This window comes from Hakea prostrata, chromosome 3 (assembly GCF_041222555.1).
Source record: "Hakea prostrata isolate BN-2017 chromosome 3, UWA_Hpros_2, whole genome shotgun sequence".
NCBI classification, from domain to species: Eukaryota; Viridiplantae; Streptophyta; class Magnoliopsida; order Proteales; family Proteaceae; genus Hakea; species Hakea prostrata.
In genome coordinates this window covers 7,282,306-7,305,239 of record NC_142602.1, presented here as the reverse complement: position 1 = coordinate 7,305,239, position 22,934 = coordinate 7,282,306, and the positions used below count along the sequence as shown (strand labels likewise).

Sequence of the window (22,934 nt, the reverse complement as noted above, 5' to 3'; positions counted from 1 at the left end):
AAAAGAATTCAAAAATGTTATCTTGCTAAAATGGGGGAAAATTTAATCTATAATAAACTATTTAATTACATACAATAATTTCTATCTTTTAACTTGAAAAATATGGTATATATTAAATATTATTAAGGGCAATAAGATACTGTGAATGCCTCTAAGATGAGCCTGAATCACCTCTCCTGGAGGTGAGTGCATATGTTCTCTTATGCTTATTCACTACACAATAAGGGTGAATTACACATTTAAATACTGATAAAATAATTTAGAAGTGTGACTTCTAGTAAGTCCCTTATGGGCTTATTAGTGGGTCTTACATAAATCCCATTCATGTTGTATGTTAAAGAATGAATACTACTATTTGATGGGAAAGTGATTCAAACTAGGATCTACAAAAAAAAATGGTGATGGTCACCTGACTCTCCTCATATAGCAAAAGATTTACTTATATAATAAAAATCAAAACATAATTGCTAAAATTTTCCTTTGTGGGATCCACATAATTGTTAACTGCTGTGCATTTGTTTGCAGATGTGGGGTGGGAAAAAAAATATGTAAGTCACATGTGTAATGGGGGTGAGAGAGAAGGAAATGAAATAAAAGGGTTTTGTGGAAAAGTAATAATGATGGATCTCATTTTTTACTTTTTCTAACTTTTTCACAAAGTCCCACCAAATATGTGGAGTTTTAAAATGGCTTGGGTGGAAAAATTGAGTTGTCACATGAGACATCTTGTCTCTTATTTTCCCACCCCAAGCAACCAAACAATCTACCATTTTAAAATTTAAGGAAAAAATAAAAAATCTAAATTTTTTTAATGAATTTTACCACCCCACTTTTTATTCCAGCAAACAAACGCCAGGAGATTTGATTTCTCTCACTAAAGCAGGGTTACTCTATGCGAGGATGTTGTGGGTTTTTCTCTTGTAAATAATATATATAATATTCCTTTCCCTAAATATAAAAATTAATTTTAAACCCATTAAAATTTTCTTTTGATTTCTATTACAACCAAACGCATTGGTTTTTCTCGTAATGGGAGTGGACACTGGACAGGTAGACTTTTTCAGCGTCTTTGTTAAAAAGAAATCATGAACGGAAAATTTTAAATTTAAAGACAAATAAAAAAAGAAAGAAAGCGAGAGAAGAAATCTCGAGTCTCTGTGGAATTTGGATCGGCGTAGGGTGGACTGCTGAGGTCGTGTCTCTCTTTACTGCTGCCTTTACGGACAGCATTTCTTCTCTTCTCCGATTCAGAAGACAAGATTTGCAGAACTGTTCGCCATGTCTGATCACAATCATCAAGAACACCAGCACCATCACCGCCATCAACACCATCACCATTTATTGCGACCTCAGCGTCTCTCGCTCCCTCCACGCACCCCTACGCCGTCGTCGTCCACCGCATCGAGGCCTTATCCTGTGTATCCTTCTTACACTGCATCAACGCCTACACCAACCCCTTCCAAGCATCGTCTTTCTTCTCTCCCTTCCTTGAACAGCAGACAAACCAACAACCCATTTTCGTTTGGGTCTCTCTTCCTTCTCCTCTTCTCGCTTCGCTCTCTGTATTCTCTTCTCCCCTTTCTGCGCTCTTCCCCTTCTTTCTCTCTCTTCCCTTTCACCTTCCTCGTTTCTCTCCTCTCTTTTCTTCTCACCTTTGTGTTCTCTATCTTCTCCTCTTCTTCCAAAGATCATTTTCGACAACTCAACCAACAACTCTTCTCAATTCCCCAATCTCAGCTTCGTGTACTTTTAGCGAAATCTACCCTTCTCGGCGTTGTCTTCCTCCTGCGATTCCAAGCCCTTCGATACTGTGGTACTGCGGCGACCATTTTGGCTGAATTGTCTGGGATTGTTGCCGCGAGGTTTCTTGCCGAGGGTCGTGATCTGAATGCTGGTGAACGTGATCGAAATCGTGCCTCCAAGGTTCGTGGATTCTCCGCCCTCTTTGTTGGGTTGTTTCTTCTGTCGATTAGTTGGGATCGGATTGAATGCTTCCCATTGTCTTCCATTAATGTTGGTAATGGGGGTTTATCTCTGTTTCCCGGTGGAAATTGTGTTAGGATTTGGCCGATGTTGCTCCCATTTCTTTCTGGGTTTTTGGGGTCCTACGAGAGGGTTTCTACGAACTGGGTGTCGATTAGGCAGTTGGGTCGAAAACGGGTTCGGCTGATCTCGCTGTTTCTTACTACTGTTATTCTCTTCTTCCCTGCTGTCATTAGCTTTCTCATGTTGGAAGAAGAGGGTAATGATGTTTCTATTGGAAACTATGCTTGGCCTCTGGGGAATACTGTTGTCTTTGCTGTTCTTTTTAGTGAGAATTATGCTGAAGACAAGTTTGCTACTTCATTAAATTTTCGGAGGGAATTTCTGGTGACATTTTTCTGCACCATCGTTCTGGAGCTTTTCTACTTCCCTGAGCTGTCACTTTGGGGGTTAGTGTTCTGTGGTTTCTTGCTCTGGATATCTGTCAAGGAACTGGATCCTGATTCTTTAAACTATCCTGAACTAGGTTCAGATTCTTCGGAATCGTTTTGGTCAATGATCATGAAGCCCATTCACCACGTTTTAAGTGAGAGGAAGTCCCGTAAGATTGCACTTTTCCTTTTAATAAACACAGCCTACATGGTTGTTGAATTTGTTGCTGGGTTCATGAGCAACAGCCTAGGATTGATATCTGACGCCTGTCACATGTTATTTGATTGTGCTGCTCTTGCAATTGGTCTCTATGCTTCGTATATCTCACGGTTGCCTGCAAACAATCAGTTCAATTTTGGTCGTGGAAGATTTGAAGTTCTTTCGGGATATGTTAATGCAGTGTTCCTGGTTCTAGTAGGAGCACTTATAGTGCTGGAGTCACTTGAGAGAATTCTGGATCCTCAAGAGATTTCAACTAATAGCCTGTTAACTGTTTCGGTTGGAGGGTTTGTGGTGAATGTGGTGGGTTTGATCTTCTTCCATGACGAGCATCATCATGCCCATGGTGGTGCTGGATCATGTTCACATTCACACTCCCACAACGATCACCACCACCATCATTCACATGACCATACTGAGTTTGATCATAAGCATCATCTTGAGCATCACACTTGTATGTCAGTCTCCCATGACTCACAAGAGAAATCAGCTGCATTGGATGATCCCACTGAGCATCATCATGTGGACCATCTTGCTCATGTATCAGACGATCATAATCATTCACTGTGCTCAGATTCACATTCTCACAACCATCATCATCATTCGCATGACCGCATAGGTTTACATTCCCACAACCATCATGATCATCATTGTCATCCGCATGACCTCCCCAAGCATGATCTTGAACTCCGTGGTGAACATCACAAGTGTACCTCGGTCTCTCATGAATCTCATGAAAAATTGTGTGCATTGGATGACCTTCATAGACACCATGACCATATTGGAAGCTCAAGTGGGAAGAGTAATATCTGCAGGGACGGTGGTCATGATCATCAACACCACAGTCATCAACATAATTGTCATGATGATGCTTACAAACCTGGTTATGATGACCATCATCATGTGGACCATTCAAGAAGCTTTGAGATTCAACTACAAGATGATCAACTGACTGCAGTCCCACTGTTGCACAATGATAGTGTCAGACAGGGTGATCAGTCGAGGTCTTCTCATGCACCTGCTCATAAATCAGATTTTCATAGTCATTCTGTGTCAGTAAGTGCTGGGCCTTTGTCAAAGGAATTGTCATCTGAAACAAAACTGCCTCAAGAACCACACTCACATGCTCACCACATGGACCACAACATGGAAGGGATCTTCTTGCATGTTCTAGCAGACACATTGGGGAGTGTTGGTGTTGTAATATCAACCTTACTAATCAAGTACAAGGGATGGCTTATTGCAGATCCTGCTTGTTCAATATTTATTTCAGTGTTGATCATAGCTTCCGTAATCCCACTGCTGAGAAACTCTGCTGAAATTTTGCTACAACGAATCCCAAGAGCACATGAAAAGGATCTGAAGATTGCTCTGGGTGATGTTATGAGGATAAAGGGGGTCTATGGTGTTCAGAATCTTCATGTTTGGAGCTTCACAAACACAGATGTTGTGGGTACTTTACATCTTCACGTCTCGACAGGAACTGACAAGGCTTCTACAAAGGCACAGGTGGCTCGCATATTGAATGATGCTGGAGTCAAGGATTTAACAATTCAGGTTGAATGTGTTAAGGGAGACTAGACTGAGAACTATGGGTCAAATTTTGGAAACACTCATCCATGTTATATACCCCCGTCGGTCATCCCAAATGACAGTTGAATTTTTGAAGCAACTGGTGCTTTGGAAAGGGATGGTGTTGATCAATCTTTGGAACTGATGTCATGATGGAAATTTTGGAGGGGTGGATTTTCTCAGAATTAACTCTGCCTTGCTTTCTTCTCTTCATCATTGTCTTTCCTTGAGGCAACCCCTTCAAGAAGATGTCATCTTAGTGCAACAAGTTGAGTTGTGTCAATTACTAAACATCATAACTGATACTATGGAGTTATATCAAGCTTCATGAGACCAAGTAGTTGGCTTCTTCCTGCACAATGCTTTGCTTCCGGAAGCTGGAGACTTGTAAAGGAACATATAACAGGCACACTTAAATGTACGTGCCCCTCATCCTTGTACTTTTAATAGTTAAATTGGATTTGCAGGTCAACTATTTATCTCACTAAGTAGACAGCAAACAACTAGATGTGCGTTCATTTTTGCCAAATAGTGACATTGCTGGTTTCTTTATTATTCAGACTACATAATGTTACCTAAGAGATTTATAAATTGATATCCTCATTACTCAAATTTTGATTTCTGTACATACTTCTTCTTCCTGCCAATTGTCATTTTTAATTAATTTTTGAATTCAGCAATATAAGGTATTGGAAGAAAAAGTGTTGTATTAAGAAATTCTAGTACAAAATCTTGTTTTTCAACCCCATAGGCCATAACAGTATGTCTAGAACATATTTTGCTTTGGTCTTTTATATCTTTGGTTGCTCTGAATGGGACCATGACAGCAAGATGAGCTTAGCCTCTTACCCTTTGAACTGAGATTGAATCTGTCCGTTAAGTGTATGTGGTGAATTAGCTGATTTTAATAGTTGCAATTTTTTTTTTCTCAACCTGGCAAGAGCTGAATGGAGCAGTAGGGTAGACAATTCTCTGCTTAGCTTTGTCATTTCAGATGTTAGCTGTTACAAGCATATAAAAAATACTCAAACCACAATTGTGATATGATCAATTAGTTTTATAAATCATCGGTACCTATCAATTCATCTTGCTCTTAGACTGACAATCTTGCTTGATGAAATAAACATGAACTATAGATATTAATGACAAATAATTAGCAGCAGATTTAACTGACTAACTTAGTAAAGAATGAGAAGAAAGATAGGCTGCTAGAAACTCGATCAAGGATATGAAAAACTAATTTGGATTGTTTGTAATTGTAAGAGAGTTAATACTTTACTTATCATAATACTGTATACTATATCCTTGGAAATATTGGCATCTTATGGATGATTCACTTTTTCACTGGCCACTGTAGCCTGCTTTTGTTTGTCTTGCCTGATCTCGTCCATGATAAAACGTTCATCCCACCCTCCCATATCCAGAGTTCGGTAAAGGAACCTTTCATTGATGAGCTTAGGTGCAGGAGTTGCACAAACTATGCAACAGATCAATTCCACCTGCCTAGGTAGACTTTTATCCTTCCCCAAGCCTCTGCAGTCATTCCCGAATTTTGGTTTTCTGTTTTTATTTGGAACATCTTAGTCAAAGTAAAGGATTAGCTCCTCTGGATTGATAACCCATATTAGGGTACTTACCAAAAGCAAACCTAAGAGGCTCCCTCATTGCCCTGCATCGCAGGGCCCAAATAACCTCGATGGCTGTTTTATGATGATATGATCCTTGTTGCAACTGAATAATTAGTATTCAGGTCTGATTGGATTCCAGAGAAGCTGTCTTGATACAGGGATTGCACAACTTGGTGCAAAGGAAATGGTAGAGGCTGTGAATCTATTGAGGCGCCATTTTTCATGACTATGTTTATACACAACTTTCAGTGAAAGCAACTTTGCTGCTGATTTTCTGGTGGGTTTCTTCATGCCCTCATGAGTTTCATTTTGATCCTGGAGTTTTATGTGTAGCAGCCGCTGCAGCATGCAACCAATGGTCTAGATTATGCCACATAATCAAGATAGAATGTAAAAGGGTTTAATAGTTTACTAATTTAAAAATGAAACCCCTCCATTTGCCTGACTCTCAAATCTCTATTTTGTTTTGCCCTAACCTGGAGATTAGCATTTTTAGAGTTCGATTATTTAGAATTAACTAGTCGAAGGTTTGACTTTAGATATGCTACTAGTTTGCATTGGGCATATATTGCTAATGCAAGAAACGTGGTGATTTATCACCATTACTTTTATCCAATTGGTTATGCTTTTGTTGGTGGTGGTGAAGCGTCTCATTTGACGAGACCTGCTTAGATCGCTGGGACTTGGGACCAGGTTTCCAAAAAGAGAAAGCTTGTGTCTCCCACATCTCGCCCCTCCTCAAGTGCACGAGGTGTTTGAGGCCTATAACCGTTTTTTCTTGATTTGCTTCTGCATTCCTCCGATAAGCTCCTCTTTACTTTATGCATGGATGGTTTAGGGCTGTTTATCTTCCCAAGTTACCTCGTGAAGCATCTAATGCTGCTAACCCTGTGAACAGCTCACAAAGTCAGGTAAGTCAGGAAATGGATTCTTGTGGTGTATTCTGTGAATCAAGCGATGATGAATCCGTTTGCAACAGTAAGAAATCCTAGAGGAAGCAATCTTATCTCATTGGATTCTAATAATCCATTCTTCTTCTGTTTCTTGTAGATGTAGTGATTGAGTCCATGGAGTCTGTATGGACAGTTTCATTTACTTTGGAGTTTCTATAGGAGATTACTAGCAAGTAGCACCAGGTTTAGAGTTGACAACTTAACCACCATGATGTAAATGGTGTTAACTATTTTGTTTAACTTGGTGATAATCAAGTGATAACTTGTATTTTCTAATTAAATCTACTTCTGCTCTTGTGTTTCAGGAGACTTGATAAGAATCAGAAAATTTGAATTTTTTGCTCTGTTTTGTCCATGAATTTCAACAGAGAGAGTTAGGTACTTGAATACTTGCATCTCGCGGGAATGATAGTTTTCAACTACAACATCCCTTTTGGAGGAGAGCAACACAAGGTAGAGCTTGGAAAATCGCCAAGTCAAATAACTGTATAAAAAAAGTTGGATAATAACTGTAAAAAAAAATCTAAAAAATCACCAATTTGAGTTGGATATTAACTTACTATCAAAGTTGCTAAATCCTTAAATTTCAAACCTAGCCTTCACAAATAAAATGACAAAGACGTCAACAAATAGTCGAAAACTTGTAATCAATTTATATTTATACCAATTTAGAGGAATCTACTTAAGAAAATAACTATTTGACTAAATGCGAATAGTGGTATTATCACTATCATATCCATTTACACCCTTATAACTACCTATCAATTTACCCAAAGACATCAACTAAACCACCGACATCTCTATCATTTGTTTACCAAAAATTTTTTTGCCAATAAATTGAAATGTACAAAGAAGGCAAAACAAGTGTATTATTTTCAATTAAATTTTAAAATATTATTTTACTTGATTCATTAAAGGGTGAAAATGAGCAAATAAGTTTCTTAGTTTTTCTCATCCTATACTTCAAAGAAATCACACTATTATTTTTCTTTCTTCTTCCTCTTATCCATAAATGGATATTTCAAAGAAATTACATCATTTGATTTGAGTAATATTTGGTGGTTATAATCATCTCTTTTTCTTGTTGGTTGTAATTTTGTACCCTAGCTTTGATTTGGGAGTCATATCTATCCTTTTCACTTAAAAAAAGAAAAGAAAAGATAAACCTTTTTATATTAACCACAGCATCCTTTTTTTTCTTACAACAAATTGTCTGAGACTTGTTTTTGCAAGCTTAAACTTTTCCAATTGGGATTTTTATTTGTTGCAACATGCAACTAACGGTCCAACTTGTGCCACGTGTACAAATTTGTATTCAAGAGTAGTGACTCAATTGGCAAAAGACTAATGTTTTCACGTAGAAAGTCAGAGTTCAAAAGTCCGTTCTTCCATTCCAAACCAATCGTCAAAGACCAAAAAACATTTTATTATGACATCACCAAATGCACCCTTTGACTTTGATGGGTGTATTTGTCTAGATGATTGCATAGATTTCAACCATTTGATTTGATGTTGGGACACATGTTACACATCTACAAGAAAATTAATGATTAATTTCAGACAAGAAAATGAGCCCCAATAAATTTCCCATATTTAATAAGAAAATGACCCGTTGCTAGAAAAGTTAAGTTACTACAAAAAAAACACTATGGTAAAAGTCGGATTAACCACTATCGTCCATCTGGCATTATATAAAAAGAAGCCAGTAGTCTTAATTGCATCGCAGTTTCAGTCTCCATCGCTTCTCATTTCTCACTCACTCACTCTTCCAGTTTAGCCTTCTCTTCCATGGCGACCCCGATCCCGATCCCGTCTCGTCAGCTGTTCATCGACGGTGAATGGAGAGAACCAATCCAACGAAAGCGGATTCCCATCTTTAACCCCTCCACTGAAGAGATCATAGGTTGTTACACTCCACTTGAATCGATTTTTGTTTTCTTTTCTTCTCTGCAACTTTCAAATGCTCTTTACTCTCAGCGATTTCGAAAAAAGTTGAAAGGCTGACTCTTTTGCATTTATTCCCGATTATGTTTGCTTAATCGACAATAATTGCATAACCGGGAATAAATGCGACAGTTCTTAACTCTGTTTACTTACTGTGTTCTCCTCGGTTTTCCATGCTCTTTCTCACTGCTCAATCGCCTTTCTGAGGGTTATTTGAAAGAATTAGTTTGAGTAGATTAAAGGTTTGACCTCTTTATCGTAAAACGTAAATTTGTGTAGTTGCTGATTTTTGCAGGGGAGATTCCTGCGGCCACTGCAGGGGATGTTGAGCTTGCGGTTGATGCCGCTCGCAGGGCCTTTTCCAGGAACAAGGGCACGTATTGGGCTTCCACTTCGGGGGCTTACCGTGCTAAGTTTTTACGTGCCATTGCTGCAAAGGTGTTCTCTGTCTGGGTGCCTCTGGATTTTCCTCTTTTATTTGATTTACTTTTATGTTATTATTGATAAACGTAAAACAGTGGAGGGTTATGTACCTCCATTCACCCCATCATTCCACACATCCTGCAAGCTTTGTGGTTCTTCTGCACACCTTCTGTCTTAGGTACATAAAAGGGGGATTTCTTGTTCTGCAATTCCTGACCTTACAGTCTCCGGAAGCTTGAAGCCCTTCTCAAAACTAACCCTTTTTAAACTTCCTTACGAGGCTACAACCAAGGGAACTTACCCATGAGTTTGAAACCGCTACCACTCTTATGCCTGTTAAAACCATTGTATCATGGTCTTCCATCATGTCAGCATGCTGCCAGAATGGACCTGGTGATTCAGTAATTTGAATTTTCCAGCCGATGTTATCAGATATCACATAATGTTTGCAGTTCCGGTACAAGCTTGTAGGCATGCTTGCGACTTGAAACTTGCAGAAATAGTTAATGTATCAGTTTGTGGTACTGGTAGATGCATGCTGAAAATGTGGAATCTCTTTGGCTGCTGAGAAATTGATTGGAGAAGTCATGTGTTTTGATACTCATCCCAGTGATCCTGTGACTTTGTGACTATTAAATCTTTATCAAATCAAAAGACATGTCAAATTGCAACGTGTTGTCCTTCAAGCATAAGTTGATAGGTTATTTTCCGTACTATCTTATATGTCTTGAGGAGTCCATGTTTCTAATTGCATGCAGTTAACAGAGAAGAAGTCAGAGTTGGCTAAGCTAGAGGCTCTTGATTGTGGAAAACCACTGGATGAAGCAGCATGGGACATGGTATGCTTGGGCCATCTTTGGAATAATATTATTTATCAAACATCTTTTTCTTATCTGTTTGTTCATGTTATCCAGGATGATGTAGCAGGATGTTTTGAGTATTATGCAGGGCTTGCTGAAGCTCTAGACACTAAACAAAAGTCTCCTCTCTCTCTTCCAATGGATACATTTAAGGGCCATGTTCTCAAGGAACCTCTTGGTGTTATTGCGCTGATTACCCCTTGGTATCTGAGATCTCCAATTATTTATGGTCTTTTTTTTTTGGGTTTATTCTTCCTTTCTAATTTTTTAACTTAGGAACTGAGTCACAATGATTAAATTTCCTTGCTTAGCTAGCTCATGTTTTGCTTTGTACATAGTTTGCACACACACACACACACACACACACACACACACACACACACACACACACACACACACACACACACACACACACACACACACACACACACATATATATATATATATATATATATATATATATATATATTTTTTTTTTTTTTGGGGGGGAGGGGCTTTTAAGTTTTAGGTTCGGTGTTTTGTTGGGGTAAAAATTGACACTCAGTTGTCTCATTATATTCCATCTCACGTTCCTTTACTGTTACATGCTGTGTCAGATTCTGATCTATTTGGCAGGCCTGTGTAGCATGCCTTTTGAGGTATTGGTAACAATGTGAACTGTTGTTTAGTGAATTGTTTCCTTAACAGTGAAGTTGGTACTGGTCTTTATTCACTGTTTTCCTTGGTTGGGTGTATGATAAAATCTTATTGATGTTTAGAGTGTGAGGTGCCACTTGTTTGAGTGTGTTGCCCGTAGTCATATGATGTATATTTGCCCACCAGTTTCTCTTATCAGAAATCTAGAATGTTACCTTGAAGCTATTACTTTAGGGGTTTGGCTTCACATACTTGATTATAATTTGCTTCCACTTATAAGCATCTACCAACAGAAATTGCCTCTGTTAGCTGAGAACTGTAGGTAGATCTCTCACGAAAAGTTACTGCTAAACTGTGCAAGAGTGTACATTTGTCCATGACTAATCATTTGGCAAGTTAGAACTGTACTCAAAAGTGTTTGTTGTGAGCCTATGGAGTGTCATATGTTCACAATGCATTTTTTGTGCACGTCTGAATAACTAGGCGTTGGGTTTCTCTTGGTTGTGTATGTATTTCACTGTACACTTCCATGCCTCTTGAAAAAATAAATGGCCATTTTTTTCTTCTATGGTCTGATGATTGATTTATTATCATCTCTTTCCTCTTTTTTTTGGCTGAAGGAATTACCCTCTTTTGATGGGTGCATGGAAAGTTGCTCCAGCGTTGGCTGCTGGGTGTACTGCTATACTGAAGCCATCTGAATTGGCATCTGTGTCAGTCTCTCTTTTTTCCCTCTCTCATTGTCTATGCATCTCCTCTCTTCTTTTTATTTCTTGCTTAAATGTTTCTGCTGACAAACTGTACCCTTTGTATCATTTTCTCTACATCTCTCACCATGCTTTCTCTTTCAGAACTTGTTTAGAGTTGGCTGAAATATGCAAAGAAGTAGGACTACCTGCCGGTGTCCTAAACATTGTGACTGGTTTAGGTGCAGAAGCTGGTGCTCCTTTAGCAGCTCATCCTCATGTTGACAAGGTTCAGTAGTCTTTTCAGTAATTGTACATTAGAATCATGTGAATTGTTGCACTGTCACCCAAACATATTGTTGTGGACCTGTGGTACCTTATTGAGAATGTGTAGCGATTATTGATTAGTAGGTTTCTTTGTCATCAATTAGATTGCATTCACTGGAAGTGCTTTGACGGGAAGTAAGATCATGGCTTCTGCTGCTCAAATGGTCAAGGTATATTGGACCTTTTCTTTGAATTTGCATTTCTTCTTGTTTCATTTATGTTACAAATTTGCACTGATTCTGTGATTGTAAGCCAGCCTGTTTCACTGGAGCTTGGTGGCAAGAGTCCAATTGTTGTATTTGAAGATATAGACCTCGAAAAAGGTCAGTGCTATCTGAATCACTTGGTTTCAAAACAAGTGCAAATATAATATCTGTTAAGACTTCTTGCTGTTCTAAGACAAATTTCTCCAAATGTTGCATTGTCATTGAAACAGCTGCTGAGTGGACTCTTTTTGGTTGCTTTTGGACAAATGGGCAGATCTGTAGTGCCACATCGCGTCTCCTAGTACATGTAAGGATACCACAGTTTATGTCTTAATAGAGTTGATATGCTTTAGAGTCTAGAAAAGGTAGAGTGACATAATAAGGTTACCGTAAATATTGAGTAGTGTATTTATTTAGTTTTAAATTAAGTCCTGCAAAGTATATATAACAAATAGATTTTAATGCATGACAAAAAAGATTCAGTGCAAAACATGTTAAACAACTACATTAAATAAAGCCCAAACACCGGGATCCTATTAGAGATGAGTGAGTCAGATACATTCCCAGATAGAATGAGGTATAACTATTTGCTAATATCACATTTGGTCAATTCATCGGCACTGGAATCATAGTATGAAACTTGATTCTGGAGCCAACTTGGTCAGCCAAAAAGTCAAGATGGACCAACATCTCAGTGAGTTGATGCACATCGTTTTGGTGTCCAATCAAAACCAGGTTTTGGTAGGAAGCATTCAACTGCAGTAAAATACATAGATCTTGCTGACATGCTGAGATAATAACTCATATTGCATCTTATCTCAGAATCCTCAAAAAATGAGATATTGTAGAGTTCTCGCCTTGACATGTTCTCGATCTATGAATGGAATTGGCCCAGATGCAATCCAATTGAGAAGGAGCTTGAAGCAACCTAATATGATGTTTGATTAAGTAGTTGATGTCACAGAAAGTAGTCAATCAAAATGTCCCTCTCAGTTGGAGCAAGGGTTTGCTGTAGCTACTCCTCCTATCTCATCTATCAATATTACATAAAATGCAAGTTAAAGACATGTATTACATAAAATGCAAGTTAATGACGTAGGCAATACTGAAATATAGCATAGATGGAATCTCTCGGACATGAACTCTGCCTTGCAGAGTAAAATAGTGCATTTGTAACAAGTTTTCAAATGAAAAGAAATATGATAATTTTTTTATGTAGAAAACTTGAATTTGATAAGGGTTGGTATTAGGCCTTTCATGATTTAGGGATAAGAACATACATTGTGCTATATTTCCTACATAAGATCTCTTTATTTGAAAATATTCTGTCCAGAAGAAAAAAGGAAATTTGAATACATCAGCTTCCATGAGGTGTCAGATCTATGCATACTTATTTTTGTAAAGTAATCCATGCAACATCTTTTCAAATGAACCGTTATAACGTTTAACATAACTGAGAAACAACTCATATTGCTATCTTTTCATTTTGGTTCACAAATATCTTAATTACTTATTAGGTCAGTTATAACTGATGGTGTAAAGGAATTACCTAGTGGGATTAACACTTTGCTTTGCAGGCAAAACATCCCACCACCGTTGGTAGCCTTTAGGTCACCTTATTTTCTAGGCAGGAAAATGAATGATTTGAGTATAACTGTGTGAATCTGCACTCAGAAATCCAGATTTTATATTCAAATTTAGATGTTTCACTCTCAAAATAGACTTGAATCATTTTCTACCAAAAAAAAAAAAAAGAAACTTGAATCATGGGGAGGGGGGTTGGAGAATATGTTTCAATCATTAATTCATGACATATCCACACCTTAGGATTAATACCTTACACTTTAGGGAGTATAACACCTCCTCATGCCTTATGGAGTGTTCGAAACATTAATGCCTGCAGGCCTCACATAGTAGACTTGGACGGAATTTGTGTATTGCACTGCTGGGTATCTCACCAGTAAATCTTCCTACAGTCCGGAGATTGCTAGTCCATCTTTTAGTATCTGGGTTTACCATACTGAGACTTGCTAGAATGGTCTTCTATGGGTGATTATGTGGAGATTGGGATCATGTTTCATGTTGATTGGATTTGTCACTAGGATTATGGCTTAGATCCCATTATGGTACCCCACCTAGAGAGAAGGAAGGCCCATGAGTTAGTGGTTACAAGTGTATGAAGGTATTAGCACTGCACCTCCTCTAGTCAAACTTTTCTTTCTATTGCATGTTGGATTGTGAATATTCTCTCTTGATTACAGAAACTATGCTCACATGGAAAGTCACGCCATCATGCATGATGTAGAAGATATGAATGCAAGTTACTAATACATAGACCAAAATGAAACACCTTGATGCTCTACATTATGGACCTTGTAAACAGATGGTAGAAATGTATACATGTATGTTGAGAAAGAAAGAAAATGCTACGTGTGGAATCTCCCAGCTTAGGTGAAGACAAGTGACTGAAGTCTTCAGTAATATTTATGTTGATAATTTTTGCTTTTTGGATCCAAATGGAATAACAGCTTAATCGGTGAACTCTCACCTTAGTGTACGAATGGAGTGTCGTGTTGGCGGCTGAAATTGATATGGTGCCTATAGGAGAGCTAAATAGGACCTAAGTGGGGTCATCATGGCTTAGCTCAAAGAATAGGGTTTAGATTCCAAATCAAAATTGATAGTTGCGCTAGGATGAGGTTGAAACTTGAAACTTGAAACTTGAAACTTGAAACTTGAAAATGGGGAGGCTGGGGTCATGATGGCTTTTAGCTCAAAGAATAGGGTTTAGGTCCCAAATCAAAATTTATAGTTGTGCTAGGATGAGGTTGAAACTTGAAACTTGAAAATGGGAGACAAAATGAGCAGAGGGGCAACTTTCCATGAAATTGGTCATATGAATGAGGGTCGGATTACATTTATTTATATGGGCCATGTGGATTCTGGTCCCCACTAGATTCTAAAAAGGTGTTTATGGGCTTTTCATGGGCTTGGGCTTCCTAGGATGGGGCTAGGTGCATCTAATAGGGTTTAGGGGACAGTTTTTGAAACAGTTTGTCCCTTTGTCATCATTGCCAGGAGGTTGACAAATTCATTTTCTATAGAATTATATTATACATTTCCTGAGTGTTGTGCAAGTAGGCACTTATTTTTACTAACCCACTTCTCTAATTCAGTTTTCATAATGATGTGGATATGCACTTGTCTTTTTTCTGTTTTTTTGTAATGGCAAAAATGGATTTTATCGAGTCCTTTTTTTTCTTTGAATCTTCTTGTTGTAAAATTTCTTATTCTTTTCTTTCTCTTTTTTTTTTTTTTTTTTTTTGGGGGGGGGTTTCAAATTTATGCTTGTTTTGATGTTTAACTATACGTGCAAATGTATCAGGAAAGTATTGCAGCAAAATTTCTTGAAAAGCTTGTTAATTGGTCCAGAAACATCAAGATTTCAGATCCTATCGAAGAAGGTTGCAGGCTTGGACCTGTTGTTAGTGAGGGGCAGGTAATGCAGCTGCTTAATCAATTCCAGCCAGTCTCTCATCTTTTCTATGATAGTAGAAGTTTTCTTACTTTCCTTGGTGTTTGCTGTTTGTATTTTCCAATATTTCATTAGAACATCTATGCAACTATCCAACTCAATTTGCCTAATACATTGACCTGAGGAGCTAATTGTTTTACTATATATGAAGATGATAGTACTATAAATCTCTGCTATTAATCATCCGTGAGATTGCATGAGGAAATGGAAAAATAAGCCTTGGATTATATAGGATGCTGTATGTTATATACAGTCATACCTTACAGGTCGAATCTAAAAGCCCAAAGCAACTTTTCCATCTGACTCATGAAAGCAGTCTACCATGTTAACCGAAGGTATTTGACCATCATAGTTGGCTAGGCAGTGCTGAGGTGGCATTATAACCCCCTGGCCTCTGTTTTGTTCACCTTGGGGCCATAATGTTTTTGCTGGCTATAAGCACGCAGATGCTGTAATATATCTTCTGTAGATAAAGTTTGTCTTTCAGCAGCATTGCCTGCAGAGTTTAGCTCCATTATTTTGGCATAAAATAGGTGAAATTAAAATTTATTGTAATCTGTCTGTTTTGAACACTGTAAACTTTTAGTGGGAAAGTTCTACGGGGACACATCTATTTATCTGATAACATCCAGGAAAGTCTGACTCAATTTATTTGTGAATTTTTCATGATTCCTTACAAAAATAAAGTTATCATCTAATTGTTCACGATCATAATAGAGTGTTTGCAAGTTATATCTGAGGACCACCTGCAGCTCCATTTCATGCTTCTTATGCTGTCAATGGAGAAGATCCTCCACTCAAATTGACTGATATCTTGGCCTTTGGGCACCCTGAGCTTCCTGAAGTCAACCTTCAAGGCTGCAATCCTAAGGCCGAGATGGACTGCCTCCATCCTTTTCAAACACCTTAAAGACCTCTGTCAAATCTGCTTTCTGCGGCAATGACGACACAGAGCTATAGGATTAGTGATCGGTGAGCAGGTTTTGATGGAATCCTGCGGCTGCGGTGCTCTTTTTGCTGATTGCACTCCTACGAGTGCCTCTCCTACTGTTCTTATCCCCTCTTAGTCTCAAGTCTCTGCCTTTTGTCAATTAGGGGCTTCATGTTGTTTCTAAGCAGGGTCTTTGATGTTCATCATCTGACATTTGAAAGCTCTCAAATGTAGGCACAAAATGCTTGAACTCAAGGGAGTATTGAAAAAATGTGGATGCTTTTCTGTTGATATTACTGCTCACTCTGATTTTTGTTTCTTTTGTGCATAATTGAGGGAATAAGAAGCCCAACATGGAGACTTCTTTTGGCTTACTCCTGTGAATCACCTTCTTTGTCTGTGTCATTTGCATCAGTGGATGCTAATAGCACTGATTTTTTGAGATAACTGGATAGGCCATAGTGGTGATGGATGTTGAGAGTGGTATTATCTGGGATTTAGAGGTGGTCGGGAAGCTATGGTGGTGCTGCAGATATGCAGCACAGGCAGAGAGGTGCACAATAGTGAAGCTCATGGACTACCAGATATAACTCTGCTTTCACTGACTTACATCTTTTTACTTTTTTCAGCCGTTTGAAGTTCCATTATAGAGTACTCTGGATCCTCCACCCACATGGAGAGGAGATTTTCCAACACACATGGTTAGAAGTGTCCAATATTAAAAAAAAAAAAAAAAAACCTCTTTTGTAGGCAATTAGCCAAATTAGAACCCAACATCATTAACAGCTGTTTTCTTTTATTTCCAATTAATTTGATTATTTTAGAAACGAAATCTGATCCCAAAAATGTAGGAACTCAAATTTTCTCTCCCTCACTCACCCTCTCCGTCTCCACTTCCATTTTCTCTCCCCCCCCCCCTTTTTTTTTTTTTCAGTTTTCTCTTCTCTTGTCTTTTGTCTTTCTTGTTCAATGTAATGAGAATACTAAACCAAAGTTCTGAAGAATAGGACATCTGGATCGAACAGCTTAGAGACAAATTTTAAAGATATCATAATGTGCTTAACTAGGGGTGTGCCTTGGTGCAATGGTTGGTGGACCACAGTCATAGCCTCGAGGTCAAGGCATCAAAACATCCTCCTAGCAAAAGTTGTTTAGGTAAGACTGTGTAGGATAACTGCCCCCACAGACTCTGCTTTTGTGGAAGCCTTTAGCACCGGGTTTGCCCTTTTTATAATGTGCTTAACTGTAGAAATGTCTTTTTTCAATTGTAGTCTTGTTGTTCAAAATGATAGTAGTAAGACTGGGATCCTATTCTGGATTCTCTGATATTTGTATGTCTTTTTTTTTTTTTTTTGGTGGGGGGGGGGGGGCAGGGGGGAGAGAATGATCAAGAGAAGAGGAGAAGGAAAGGGGGGGGGGGTTTACAACCGATTAGGTGACAAAAAGAATAATTCAAGACCCCAGGAAACAACGATGACTAAGTCCCTTTCCGGGTTCCGTTATTCTATGTGCTTTAATATTGGAAAACATGTGATCCATGTGGTCTTTATATACTGATAAAGTTAATTGCAAGGTATTTTTGGTTGTCTTTGAAGATTAGTTCTGAATGCCAGTTGTGTATCTAAATTATTAGTAAAAGGGGGTGAATGCTGACCCCGCTGTTAGGGTACTTATTTTAGTAGGTTTGGCTGCTTTGAATGTTCCACTAATTAATTATGAAAATAGAAAAACTGTCTTCTTATCCCTATACATTGGTGTTGGATCCAACTAATGTATCTTTTTTCTTCTTCCTTCAGTATGAGAAGATAAAGAAGTTCATTGAAACTGCAAAAAGTGAAGGTGCTACCATTCTGTGTGGTGGAAAACGACCTCAGGTAGAACTCTGGGTTATATAATTTTCACAGCTTTTCTAAGATGTAAGGTGATTCCTAACCATTTAACAAACAATAACAGCATCTAAAGAAAGGGTACTTTATTGAGCCAACTATCATAACGGACGTGGACACATCCATGCAAATTTGGAGGGAGGAGGTCTTTGGACCTGTTTTATGTGTTAAAACTTTTAGTAATGAAGATGAAGCAATTGAACTAGCTAATGATTCAGAGTGAGTATGCCATTTCCTTAGAGTGTTATCTTAATTCCTTTTCTGGTGTCAATTTTTTGGTTGGGGTAATTGACTTGACGTATTTGCAAACTCTCGCTCTTGCAGCTATGGCTTGGCTGCTGCTGTGATTTCCAATGATCTAGAGAGGTGTGAGCGTGTATCCAAGGTATGATTAACTTTGTAGCTTATACAGCAAAATAGTTGACAATCATCTCGACCAGTTTATCCTAAGGATCAACAACCAGTCCTGAGTCCTGACTCTAGATTGACCAGGTGGAAACTGAGATTTCCCAGGTTTCAACCGTGTCTCTTTCATACTTTTCTAGGCCACTAGAAAACCTTAGTTTCAAGGCCTTGAAGAAGGTTTTTTTTTCCTTCTTTTTTCTACCCTGTTTCTTATTCTGCCTAATTGTGGCATTTTGAACCCAACTCATGCATTAGTTTCACATAGAGAACACTCAAAATAATACGTGTGGTCTTGATCCAAGTTTGATAGTGTATATTGTTCTTAGGTTTTACTGGAATACAGCTTTCTTACAGATCTAAAATTGCTTAAATCTAATTCATATTGAAGGAGCTATGTTCTGATCAAACCTAGTTTGGTGAGGGCAAATGTTGTATAAAATCACTTCGAATGGAAATAAATTTTCAGAACATCAAATCAAATAAACATTTTACCATTCTTTTAGTTTAGTACTTTGTCATATTAAGATTTATGAGTATTTTTTATTTTTGAAAAAAATAAATAAATAAGTTTACCTTTTACAATTGAAAATTGCAGTGTCAAAAAGCAGTTTTTGTTCTTGAATTAGGAGGGTTAAACCTTTTTGGTTTTATCCTTTTAGAATTTGACTTTTTAACTGTTTTTATTGAATTCAACTAGTAGAGGTATTTTCTTATTCATGAATAATAAGTAAATTACTTTAATAATATTTGGCGTCAAAAAGTGTTTGTCCTGATTTGAGCCAGATTTCCTCAGCATTGGTGGGGTTGAATAATTTATATGGGGTTCAGGTTGAAGCTTGTAAAATTTCCAAAACAGTTTTGAAACATGTTGATACCATATGAAACCAGGTCAATGTAAGTCCGACCTATGTCTTATCTTGGTAGGCTGTGAAACCAAGATTACTCTTGTTTTGGCCTAGTTTCATCTTCCAATTTTTTGTTTTTTATTTTTTTGTTGTGGTGATGGGGGGGGCCCCGCCCCCCCCGCCGCGACCCCCCCGCGGTCTTCTCCTTTCCCCACCGCGGGGGGGGGGGGGGGGGGGGGGGCGCGGGGGGGGTAGAACCCCCCGGCGCCCGCCCCACCTCCCCCGATATCTCCCCACATCCCCCCCCCGTCCCGCTGAACAGTTTGTATGATTAAATTTGCTGTTTAAGTAACTGAAGGAAATCATCTAAACCCAAAGTAATTGCTGAAGTCCATGAATATTACACCCTCTGTTTTGTTGGGCATTCATTTTTTTTTCTTTGGATGAATAAAATAATCATTAAAGGGAAGGAAGCCAAGAATATGACCCTCTTTTTTTTTGGGCATTCATTTTTTTTCTTTGGATGAAAAAAAACATAGGGAGGAAGAAGCTTGGGGGGGGGGGAAGAACCAGTCACTAACAAATAGGCTAGAGAGTAGAACCTAAACCCCAGGTAACAGCAAAGAAAGTTTCCATCAGTCCATGACAGGGGGATGGAAAATCAACTGTAGTTGACCGTCTTTATTTAGTTGATCAATAATAGGATTAAATTAAAGATGTGTTTTAAGATGATTACCATCTTTGTTTTATTCCTATTATTGTTGGTTGGATGGATCATCTTTAACTCAACATCTGAACCACCTGCACATGTTCTGTACACTGTTTGATGTGCCACAACCACTGACTGGTCCATTGACTGTCCAGTTCTGCTTGGTGGACTCTTAGTAACATTAGTTCCAGATGCCCACAATGTTGAGAGAACTAAAATAGGACAAGGGAAGGGCGGTAGGGTGAAGACCAAAGCTAAATACTGATGGGGCAAAGCTTAAGCAAAATTTACCTCCAGTTCAATGCTTTTGTTGTATCAGAGTGGTGCCTTTAATATTGTTACTTGTTGGTTGTGTTGGAATGCTTATTTTTCAGCCCCCAGTTGCTGCGAGAAGAATCCTGCATTTGGTCCTTTATCAAAAATGTCCTTTCTTTCCCTGGTTTATGTCAGATTTTTCAGCCCCCAGTTGCTGGGAGAAGAATCCTGCATTTGGTCCTTTTTCAAAGATGTCATTTCTTTTCCTGGTTTAAGCTCTTATTTTTGGTTTATGTAAGAGTTTAATTGTGTTTATTGCTGTTCTGCAGGCCTTCCGAGCAGGGATTGTGTGGATAAATTGCTCACAGCCCTGCTTCTGTCAAGCTCCATGGGGAGGCATCAAACGAAGTGGTTTTGGCCGGGAACTTGGTGAATGGTAGGAATCTAAGCACTGATTCTAACAACAGTACCTGAAATCGCTTCACTGCACTTGTGATGAAATTTTATGTTTCTCTTTGTAGGGGACTAGAGAACTACTTGAGTGTGAAACAGGTTACACGGTATATCTCAGAGGAGCCATGGGGCTGGTACCAGGCACCTTCAAATCCAAAGCTGTGAACTTGGTGAATGTTAAGAGTCTAAGCTCTATTATTATAACTGAATATCCATACTAATGCTTTGACGACCCCTTTCTCTTTTTAAACTGTACTTCAAAACTACTTGACTGTGAAGCAGGTTTGCACGGTACATCTCAGGTGAGCCTTGGGGCTGGTTCGACACCTTCAAATCCGAAGCCGTGAAAACTGCTACAGGGCTTTGTTTGTCTACAGAAGTAAATAATATGGGGGGGGGGGTTAGGGGGGAGAAACACTAGCAAGGATTATAAAGTTGAATTTCATATGAAGTTAAATTTCATATATTAGAAGAAAAAAGTGTGGTACTTGAATTTGGAATTGATATTTCGAGCAGAAAATGGAAGAATAGTTGAATTAGAAAATTTCCCTCTCCATTGGGGTGGTGATCTAGTGTTCTCAATTCACTCTCATGCGATTTGGTAGTTCAGCATGGTTCAGGTTTTAATCTCGCCTCTGGTTAATTCATCATTCTGCAATTGCGGTGTCAAATTTTTTTTTTTAAATTAAACTGAAGTAAATTAAATTCAATCAAAGCAAAATGTAATGCAAACCCCAGTGGGTTGCAACATAAGATTTAACTCTTATTTTGTTCGATCTCAGAGAAGAAACTGGATCACACTGAGGATGCTTGGATGCAAATTCCTGTTCCACGAGTGAACTCTGTAAGCTCCAAGTCTCAAAGTTTACATGTTTCTTCTGCAGGAATTCCAATTCCACCTTTGCATTAAAGCAGCTTGTTTCGTGTCTCGTCAACTATTATTGTAGTTGGAAAATCAGATGAATTCTGTGTGCAAAACACAGAATTACTTCAATTGCATTTCAATCTTGTCACTGAGTTTATTTATGGGTAAACTTCTTCGTCGTTCATCCACGTTGATGAAATTTAGATCTACAGAAGAGGGTGAAGAATGATAGAAGGAAGAATGCAAAAAACATGGATATAAAATGCTTCATTGTTTGAAATCACTCTCTCATGCTCAATGTTTGAGATAATTGATCTCTTATAATGACTTCACACAATTTCCATCCAAGGTTTTCTGTTACATCTGATCTACTCAAACCCTTATCAGTATATTACTCATTGTTTTGCAACTCTTTTGAATTTGAAAAGTTGTTTTACAGTATTGAAATTGTTCTTGGGGTAGGATTCTTGATTGTTGCAGAAGTCTTGTTGATAGCTTGCGCGAATAGAGTTTTATCGTTCGAATTTAAATTTGAATTTTAAAATGTTTTTATTTCATGCGAATAAAAGAGCCTGAATAAGTTTTAAATTTTTATTTTTGGGGGAAGGAGAGGAATCCGGATCGTCTCCTCTGATGCTGTTGACCATGAAGTACATGGGACCCGCAAGATTAGGGTTATCCACAAGATTAGGGTTATGAGATTTAATTTTTTTAATATTTTATTATTTTTTACTTATGGGCCTACATAATTTTTACTTGTAATGCTCGGGGGAAAAGGTTAAATAAATAAACATCGAGTTGATCAAAGCAATTTCATGGTAGATGAGGGAACTCTAAGCAATTTCTTGACCCGAAAGAAAGGGATATCCGCGTATCAAAAGGTACTTAACTGGATACGTAGGCAATTAACGCAATATTAGTCACAGGAGTCAATTTACAGGATTACCCACCCTTGCGAAACCTTCTAGGGTATAACAACCGAGGTTGATTGGATCAACGGAACGCTTGTGGAGTCTCGGTCTTTCTCACCCATTTTCCCGGTAGTCTTTTATTACGGAACTACAGAGTGGAAGAAACCTAAACCTTCCCAGCTAATGTTTCTTGCCAATGTTACTGTGTTTCTGTACATTATCTCCGAGATGCCAGCACATGCATTTTCATTGGTCGCCACAGATATGTGG

General features: G+C 38.3%; 2 protein-coding genes across 4 annotated transcripts; both read left to right on the top strand.

The window, feature by feature from the left end:
• Window positions 1-1,126: 1,126 nt before the first annotated feature.
• On the top strand, window positions 1,127-7,632 carry LOC149020479 (zinc transporter-like protein). 2 transcript variants are annotated; one of them, XR_016172200.1, is made up of 2 exons: window positions 1,127-4,624; window positions 7,156-7,632. XR_016172200.1 is itself a non-coding variant. In XM_089148629.1 (1 exon), exon 1 carries the CDS (start codon window positions 1,279-1,281, stop codon window positions 4,213-4,215), a length of 2,937 nt encoding a protein of 978 aa, XP_089004755.1. In that variant the 5' UTR covers window positions 1,127-1,278; the 3' UTR covers window positions 4,216-4,797. The 2 variants fall into 2 exon arrangements, 1 of the variants encoding a protein (XP_089004755.1); XM_089148629.1 differs by lacking the exon at window positions 7,156-7,632 and having other exon boundaries at window positions 1,127-4,797.
• An 862-nt stretch (window positions 7,633-8,494) lies between these two features.
• Window positions 8,495-21,447, top strand: LOC149020478 (aminoaldehyde dehydrogenase 2, peroxisomal-like). 2 transcript variants are annotated; one of them, XM_089148626.1, is made up of 16 exons: window positions 8,495-8,690; window positions 9,027-9,169; window positions 9,913-9,993; window positions 10,069-10,217; window positions 11,271-11,363; window positions 11,502-11,625; window positions 11,768-11,833; window positions 11,920-11,986; window positions 12,100-12,176; window positions 15,255-15,368; window positions 18,132-18,209; window positions 18,289-18,440; window positions 18,546-18,606; window positions 20,765-20,871; window positions 20,957-21,058; window positions 21,171-21,447. In XM_089148626.1, exons 1-15 carry the CDS (start codon window positions 8,576-8,578, stop codon window positions 21,051-21,053), a joined length of 1,524 nt encoding a protein of 507 aa, XP_089004752.1. In that variant the 5' UTR covers window positions 8,495-8,575; the 3' UTR covers window positions 21,054-21,058; window positions 21,171-21,447. The 2 variants fall into 2 exon arrangements, with proteins under 2 accessions (XP_089004752.1, XP_089004754.1); XM_089148628.1 differs by having other exon boundaries at window positions 8,497-8,690; window positions 20,957-21,447.
• The last annotated feature ends 1,487 nt before the right edge of the window (window positions 21,448-22,934 follow it).

Bases quoted from the DNA above. Each gene is read 5' to 3' on its own strand.
- LOC149020479 (XM_089148629.1), top strand. From the start codon at position 1,279: ATGTCTGATCACAATCATCAAGAACACCAGCACCATCACCGCCATCAA.
- LOC149020478 (XM_089148626.1), top strand. From the start codon at position 8,576: ATGGCGACCCCGATCCCGATCCCGTCTCGTCAGCTGTTCATCGACGGT. The intron at 8,691-9,026 runs GTTGTTACACTC...TGATTTTTGCAG, and splicing joins CTCCACTGAAGAGATCATAG to GGGAGATTCCTGCGGCCACT. The intron at 11,987-12,099 runs GTCAGTGCTATC...TCATTGAAACAG, and splicing joins AGATATAGACCTCGAAAAAG to CTGCTGAGTGGACTCTTTTT.